Below are 8798 nucleotides of genomic sequence, written 5' to 3'. Positions count from 1 at the left end.
TATTCCCGCCATCAAGAACAATAAAAAGAATATTATAATCAAGTTTTTTAAAAGCGTCTCTAATACTAGTATTATAGAATCTCCCTATCTAATAAAAGAATAGCTACTTTGTCATGTATCAATCATTTAAAACTTCTCGTTAATTAAATTGTCACTTGTCACTCTTTGGTTTTGTCTCAAAAAAGAAATTGTCACTTGTTTCCTCATTATAGAATCTCCCTATCTAATAAAAGAATAGTTACTTTGTCATGTATCAATCATTTAGAACTTCTCATTAATTAAATTGACACTTATCACTCTTTGGTTTTGTCTCAAAAAAAATTGCCACTTGTCACTCTTTGTTTTTTCCTCATTAATTAAAAATTTAAAATGTCATTAATTGCCTCATCCCTTTTACACAAATGTAACCGTCATCACAAGGTTAAATTGTAATACTTATTACCTAATTTATTATTATTATTATTATTATTATTAGGACTAACAATCACATACAACAATCACGCCACCTTTATATAATTCCTTCAATTTTATAAATCTCTGCATAAAACCCATCATTTTCTTACTACAGTTGTAATGTAATTCAAACATTCAATCTTATATATAATTTAATTTTGAAATAAAAAGAATATAAACAACTATATTTGCTCTTATATATATTTTATTATATATTATAGTTATTGTTTTTTCATTAGTTCACAAATAAATATTGTATGATATATATATATATATATATATGTTCAAAATATATTTCACATATTCATTTAAAAGAACGATTATAATTTTATATAACTAGAAAATATATTTATTTACTAGTAATTTATTTATAATAATTGATTCGTAATTATAACTTTTTTTACAAAAATTTAATTTATTTTATAACCATGGTTCCCACGGGTTATAACCTAGTGTTTAGTAATCATAACAACAAAAGCAAAACCATATTTTAAAATTTTAAATACACAAAAACCATGGATCACAATTAAACAAGTTAGATAAACAAACACAATCATATTTTGTTCAGAAAACTACCTCAATAAATAATAATATGAACCAATGATGGAGGGAGTGGTTTCATATTTGTTAAGGTCCATATAAGCATCATATTAGATTTATCACATTACAGCAAAAATTTATCATTTACATGGCATGGGTTATCACACTTGTCATGGTAATTATTTTTTAATATTTAAATTTATATAAAAAATCAATATAAATAAATTATTTTAATAAAAACTTAAATTTTATTAACTTGAAAGGAAATTACACACTTGAAATTAAGAACATAGCACACTTGAAATTAAACTAACACACAACACCACTAGAAATTTAAACACGCAGCCTACTAGAAATTATAAGACAATGAGCTTAAATTTGACGGCATTTGAAGCACTGCCTCACAACTTGCCAGAACTCAACAAGTCAGAAATGTTTGTCAGTTTCTACACGGTAAGCCTTAAGAGCATTAACTAGCAAAGTATTTTCATTTTCATCATGCTCGGCTTCATGCATCACTCTATGAAACACATTGTTAAATTGAATTGATACTGCATTTGCATGTGTCCATTTGAAGAAGAGTTGCTCTTTATTTCGAGGTACAACGATTTAGCGGTTATATCCTTCAGTGACTCTCCTCCAAAAAGTAGTTGAATGGAGGTTAATGGTGATTTAACATTCTGTTACATTAACTCATGAACGAACCAGTAAGATCTCTTCTTCAGGTAACCAAATACGAGTTATTTTTAGTGAGGAGATTTTGAAGAGAGAAAATAAAAAGGGTAGAGAAGTATAATGGAAAAGTTTTGAATGTAATGAACAATGTAGATTTATGTTATTATAGATTATTTAAATTTTGGACATTAGAAAAAAATGGTTAAAGATGATATTTTTTTGAAAATGGGTTCTTTTTTGGAAATGAGAAAATGGATTAAATGGTTAAAAATGTTAATTTCCCTTCTCTCATCGGTAGATATCTACCGAGTTGCCTTGCCAAGACAAGGTCCAGTATTTACCAAACCGTGTCAAGTATTGCTGATGCCCACTCCGTCAGGTCTAAGATCAAACCCACACGGTTTCTTTTAGCTTCTTTTGTGAGGATTAATATTGATGCATGGGGAGCAAACTAGGGTTTCTATGTTTCTTGTCTATTGTATATAATGATCATTAAAACTCTAGTTTTTTTCAAACCTGAATGTGCCAACTAAATATAAAAAGCACAACCCATTTAATCAAATATTCATTATCTAAAAGTTTTAATCAATCAACCAATTTTTATTTAAGTATTAATAAATAAATTTTATATTTATTTATTTCATGTTTGAACAATAAATAATAAACAACTATTTATCTATTAATTATTTTAAGTTGGTGACTAATAAATATATACCCTATAAATATTATTATTTGTTTATTTCCTTTTAGTGACCTTGTGACCCTACAGATTCACATAGGAATAGTGGAGTTTTTGACAAAATTAATGTTATTGAAATTTACCAATTTAATATAGTTTCAAAAATATTTATCAAACTAATGTTTTTCTCATTTTTCTTGTATTTTAGTTTTTTATGTTTTTTTTAATATTAATTTTTATTTTATTTATTTCAATTTTTTTCTTTTTTTAATATATATTTACCATAGTATAAAAAACAAAACAAAAAACAAAAACAAAATAAAAATAAAAATAAAATCTCATGCATTATCGTCAATTAAAAATAAAATATTTTAAAACAATTATGGAATTCGATAAGAAAGAAAAAAAGATACCTTCTTACTTTCTTTTTTGTAAATAAAAATCAAAATAATAAACAGAACAAAACATTTTTATGTACATGAAACTCACCCGTCTTAATTACCTACGAGGTACAATGAAACAAAAGGAAAAATATTTTTAAATAATTCTGTTTGTGCTCGACTTTTTAATATTTGTATGAATGGATTTGTTAGGTCTTTCTGTTTCAAAAGAAATTGGAAACGATAGTTTAATAATATATCATATTATTTTAATTTTTGATAAGTTTTTTAATATTAAACTTGGTCTTAACCAAAATCTAAATTTGGATATTTGAATAACGGCCTAGGGAGTGGGGTCCTTATGAGAAAGTTGAATATCTACTTCGTTCTATTGTGCATGATTATTGAAGTCAGCCTCCCTATGCTTTTGTTTTGGCCGGAGGTTTCAAATATATTTCTTCAGGTTTCTCGATTGCATTATTTGGTCTGATTCCTTTTTTAGAACATTGCAACTTGTTACATCATTTGTCAAATGTTCTATGGAATTCACACTATTTGTCATTGTCAAATGTTCTGATTTGGTTGGTTTCCTTTGATTGGTCCTTTTCCTTTGCCATTGCTTATGGTGATTACATCTTATTTTGTGTTAGAATGCTAAAAACGATGAGCCAAGTAAGATTTTAACCAAACTGTTCCTCTATTCCACCATAATCAATCTAAGTTCTATTTTCGATCATAAACACTACAAACATTTTTTAAAAAACTTCAAAAATGGTACCAAAAATCAAAATCATTTGACCATGTCGACTATCATTTTAGTCATTTGCTCCAAGAAATCACTTCATATTACAATACATATCCAAACCACTTTAGACATATAAACATAACATAACAAAAATTTGCTGTTTTTTTTTTTCAGGTATCTCATTTTTATTCGCTCTTCACAACCACCACCATTTTGCTTAAATAAATAAAACTTAACGTCGTTTTGTAATGACCTTTCAAGCCATTTGTATGTATAAGTAAAGAAAACTTCATGTCAGTATAAAGGTGACTCATTGGTTGGCACGTTTCAAGTAGACTACACATGCGATACCTGCAATGACAGCTGCACTTGCCAAAATTCCAGTCTGTAAATGGTTTGATTTTGAGATCTGTGTTTGTTGCTCTTCTACAACCATATCTAATTGTGATGATTCTCTTTTCATTTGCCCAATTTCCAAGTTGTCTAAATGCAATCTCAACACCTAAAATTAGATACAACATCATCATATAATAAGAATTAAGAAACAACTGTTAACATATGGTAAAAGTTTGTGCTATGCTACCTTTTGTCCTGCTGACCTGGCATGATTAACAGCACCAGCCAGATCACTATCTGTAGTTAGCAAAACCCTATCGCCCTCATCATCATCATACTAAAAACACAAAAATGGTTGATTAATCTGATTTTTTTATAAAACAAATTATAATAATAAAAATGGTAAATACCAAAAGTTGAGGAGGATTTTGATCAAGACTGCCACCCATCCTTTGAGCAACAGCAGAAACCAGCTCAGAAAGATTTTCAGTGCCTGAATTGTTTAGAATTTGATTAAATTAAAAAACTTAGGGTTACATGAAAGAAATAAAACTTACCAAAATTAAATCTGTGTACACGTCCCCTTAAGTCTTCAAATTTAAAGGCAAAAGAATTCCCAAGACCAAGAGACGGATATGCCCTCCCTCCTTCCACAGGATCTGATTGCATAACTACTGACATAGACATTTCACTGCAAAATAAAAATATAATTACATTCAGACAATACTTTAAACTACAGATTCTAAGCCAAAATATATACTTAACTTGGATTTTATTGGAAGGGGGGGAGAGGGGGATACCTGTGACTGTCATCATAATCATCTGGTGGGTCTAGGTTGAGTGCTGAATCCCAGAACTTCTGCATCACTGTGTTTGCCACATCAGCACCTGAATTACTTTCAGCCTGGAAAAGATTAAACAAACATCCCCTTTAAAGACAACTTAAATCATAGTTTTTAAAGTTTAGTAGGCAATTGAACAGTTCACGAAAGTTGAAGGGTTTTTGTAACAATATCCCAAAAGCTAATCTTTAAAATCAAAAAAGTTCAAAATAATACAACTACTATATCCTTTCATTGGCTTTGTGCTATGTGCTTAATACAATATGACTTCATATAAAACGCATAATAAGGAAGAAAAAAAATGATTATTAAGTATAACAAGTCTACAATTACCATTGAAATAGCTGCATGAGTTATCTGCAGGACATCCACACATGCTACAACATTTCCATCTGCCAAAAGAATATATAAAATTATGATGCAAATTGATGTTAATTTTTCTATTTCAAAAGGTAAAAGTTAAAACTCACCTTTGTCTACAACAGGAAGATGTAAGAATTTCCCATCATGCATTATATGCAATGCCTCAAGAATCGATGTGTCCACAGTTGCATATTCTGGATTTGGTGTCATAACCTTAAGAAAGAACAATTTTAATAAAAAAAATGTAAACATTTTCCTAATATTCAAAAACATATATTCCAAAAGAAACCACAAGAGTTGTTTTGCAATAAAGTTTACTAATCATCAAAATGATAAGAGGAAAATTTTCTTATATACCCTTATTTTATCTACTAATTCATTTAATTGGCAAATACTTTTTTAACAAAATCTAGTAAAACACTCAACACAGTCAAAAGTTATTACCACAAACTTGAAATGATCAAGCATTGTTAGTGCTATTTATTATTAGTACTATTAGTATTAAGATATCACAATAAAATCACCAGACAATTTAGAAACTTAAAATGTACTCTTCTAACTTTTAGCAACACAATTAAAGTTCTTAAAAAATTAAACAGTTTCAGTAGAAAACCTTTTCAACAAATGTCAACTCGGGAGGAAGATTGTGCGCCACAACTCTCATGAGAAGATCCTTTGAACTGCAAAATGCAAGCAACCAAAAACACTATTATACCCTTCATATACACACATACCCTTACTTTATAAACTAAAAAATAAAAACCCTAAAACATTAACAATGAATCAAATACATAGTTAAACAATAATCTTACGTTAATATGCCCTGAATATTGTTTCCATTCATAATGATAACAGAATTAACTTGCAATTCCTGCATCCTTTTAGCAGCAACAGAAACTGGATCTGAACCTAGAACAATTGCAACCCTGTGACACAGTTTTGCTACCGAATTCAGTGGCTATTTTCAATGATAGGGATGAGAAGGGCATTTACGTCTTTTGCACAGACAAGAGAAGTGAGGCTTTTCGCCCACCTTTTTGAGTGAGACAAAAAGATTGTAACAATTCTAGTCATGTGTAACAAAGATAAAAGAAGTACTTGGAATTTTCTGAAATGATGGTTGACAAAGAGGGCTTGAACATCCGATCCCTTAATGTCTCTATAAAAGCAGAAGGTGCTGAAATTTGGAAATGAATTTAAAATTATCAGTCATAGTAAGTAAAAAGGTCATAATGGTCAATAAACAATTGGCCATTGTGACAATAACCTAAAAAAAAGTACTCGTCTACTCGAACAACTTTTTTTATATAGACAATCATGAAATGCAATCATTTTGCTTAAATGAATATAATAGTTGATCATAATATCATTAAGAACTTAATTTTATATAAACATTTATTGACAATATTGAACATGGATTTAAGTAATCACCAGTGAAATTATTTCCCCATTGGCGTTCTACTCCTTCAACAGCTGCAGCAATAGCACTCCCCTGTTCAGCAGCTTTTTCCATTCTTGATATAGCATCATATAGGCACTTTGTGATATCCAATAATGCAATAACTTCACCATTTTCAACAACTGGTAGATGCCTAAATTTTCCTGTTTTCATAATACATGAATAAATAATATATGAATTATCAAATATGATTACAATGAAGTTAACAAAACTGACTAAAGCAATTTAGGATGTTATAAATACTTGTGGGAAACTTCTAACTTGTTTAACTCATTTCCATTTTCACTAAAAATAATTAATTTTCGCGTTATGAATAAAATATATCCTAAATTGATCCACGTACATAAATGGGTTAAAGTTACTTTGAGATATGCAACTTATGCTTGCCTATTTATACTTAATAGAAGCATAATACTTGTAATTTGTAGATAACAATAGGGTTCTTGAATATGGGGTACATCACCTTCAAGGATGATGATGAAATAAATGGAACTCTATATAATAAAAAATAAAAAGATGAAAATAAAAACTAACCTTGAACCATTTTCTGAAGGGCATCAATCGCCAAAGAATCAGAAGAAACAAAAGTAGGATTCCTTGTCATAACTTTAGATATTATTGTCTGGTCTGGTCTTAACTCGTCTGCAAGAACTCTGGTTGCTATATCCTAAAGTCAATGAAAGTCATTAGCCCAAAAACAAAAAACAAAATCATGTAAGAAAAAACAAATTAGAAAAACAAGTTGTTGTTATTGACTTTATTCAAGAAGGACATAACAAGTTGTACTGCATTTGGCATGCATTGAACTCGGACTGATGTCAAACAAAGATTGCAACTTTGTAGATCGTTTGTTCAAAAGACGAAAATGCCCTAATCATCCTCATCGCTGAGAATAGACTACAAAACATATTACAATTTTTCAAACCTTGTCTGTGACTATTCCGGAAAGCAAAGCATTAGAATCTGTTAATAACACAGCATCAACACGACGAGCTGCCATTCTCCTACAAGCTTCTGACACAGTTGTCCCTTCTGGTATTGTGAGGGCCTTCGACAACCTAAGCTTCTTCACTGTCCTCTCACCACTAATCAATCAAAAAACAAAGTTTAATCAGTTTACCATGTAGAAACTAAATAAGGAAAACGCCATAGAGAAATGAATAGTTTTCCAGAAAAAGAACAAGCTAATAAAACAAACAGAAGACATAAGAACATATATACGCCATGTGCATAGAAATGAACTTGAAAACAAGTTTAAATTACCCAGACGAACGTGAATTCCTTCGAACAAACTTCAATTAACCTGTTCTTTTGCTATGTAACATATATAAAAGTGATGAATATGATTGAACTTACGAGGGAGTAGGCGACGGGGATTTCAGTGGATAGCCATTGGTGGCTCCGGTGGAGGTTGTTCCATTTTCCGATTGAGTTGATAACGATTTTTTTATGGTAGTAGACGGATTGTTTCGTCTATACATTGAACTGTTCCTTCGAGGAGCTGGAGGCCCGTGCCCGCTCATTTTGTTGCTCTGAGTCTTCCCCCTCCGATGAATACGGTGATAAGGGTTTTGATGGAGGTACGAAATTGAGAAGGGTTTTTCAAGATTCCATGGAGGGGAGAGGAGAGGGCCTCGTCGATTTGGCTTTTTTGGGGCCCTAACCCTCTTTTTTTGTTCCTGTTCTTGTGTTGCGGCTGATCTCAGACAAAAATCAACTCCGAATAGTTGGAAACATGGGAGCAAGTGACCTCACGCGAGCACGTTGCCACTTTTGGTAAACGATAGATGGGCTTTAGAAGTACATGTTACAAAGTTAAAATATATTATTAGATAATTGAACTTGTAATACAATATAATATAATTATTATATTGCAAAGAGTAAGTACATGTTTACTACCTAACGTTTCTATTTTATTGTATCTTGTGTCCAATTATTAATCATTAATACAAACTAAACTAGCAAGGTTGATCCCTAGCACTTGACATCGTCTCATTCTTCATGTTAACCTCCTTCGTATGCAAGGCACATGAGGGAATTTTAGTCCTTTTACCATGCTATCTTCCATTCTCTTTGTTTATGAAGAAGGGCTTGATGGGTTTTCATTTTTGTTTTGGTTTGAATGGTAAAACATCCCCCTTTAAAATTGTATTTTATTCGTGTGGAATATCAATTGCGATACGAATATTGTGGACATCCAACAACCTTAGACGAAGATTTTGTTCATGATCCCAAGTTGAACTCGGCGAGGCCCTCTCCTCTCCCCTCCATGGAATATCAAGAGTAGAGTTGAAGGGCTAAAAGTGTAAATTTGAAAGGGCAACTC

The 8798-nt window shown here is 30.7% G+C and overlaps 1 protein-coding gene across 1 annotated transcript; it reads right to left on the bottom strand.

Annotated features, from left to right (window-relative positions):
- Positions 1 to 3499: 3499 nt before the first annotated feature.
- LOC144997239 (CBS / octicosapeptide/Phox/Bemp1 (PB1) domains-containing protein) lies at positions 3500 to 8229 on the bottom strand. The gene is made up of 14 exons (XM_078957098.1): positions 7829 to 8229; positions 7398 to 7557; positions 7007 to 7139; positions 6445 to 6615; positions 6112 to 6190; positions 5826 to 5939; positions 5627 to 5693; positions 5121 to 5226; positions 4984 to 5042; positions 4609 to 4712; positions 4366 to 4499; positions 4219 to 4301; positions 4056 to 4145; positions 3500 to 3974 (listed from the first exon to the last, which is right to left on the bottom strand). Exons 1-14 carry the CDS (start codon positions 7993 to 7995, stop codon positions 3783 to 3785), a joined length of 1659 nt encoding a protein of 552 aa, XP_078813224.1. The 5' UTR covers positions 7996 to 8229; the 3' UTR covers positions 3500 to 3782.
- Positions 8230 to 8798: the final 569 nt, after the last annotated feature.

Source organism: Lactuca saligna, chromosome 5, assembly GCF_052625555.1.
Source record: "Lactuca saligna cultivar CGN05327 chromosome 5, ASM5262555v1, whole genome shotgun sequence".
In the NCBI taxonomy this organism is placed as follows: Eukaryota; Viridiplantae; Streptophyta; class Magnoliopsida; order Asterales; family Asteraceae; genus Lactuca; species Lactuca saligna.
Note: the sequence above shows the minus strand (reverse complement) of the source record. Positions and strands in the feature narration are given on the sequence as shown.

Coding starts and splice junctions, on each gene's coding strand:
- LOC144997239 (XM_078957098.1), bottom strand. CDS start 7,995: ATGAGCGGGCACGGGCCTCCAGCTCCTCGAAGGAACAGTTCAATGTAT. Junction 7,558..7,828: donor TCCCCGTCGCCTACTCCCTC/GTAAGTTCAATC, acceptor TTGATTGATTAG/TGGTGAGAGGACAGTGAAGA. Junction 5,043..5,120: donor TCTTCCTGTTGTAGACAAAG/GTGAGTTTTAAC, acceptor TTCTTTTGGCAG/ATGGAAATGTTGTAGCATGT.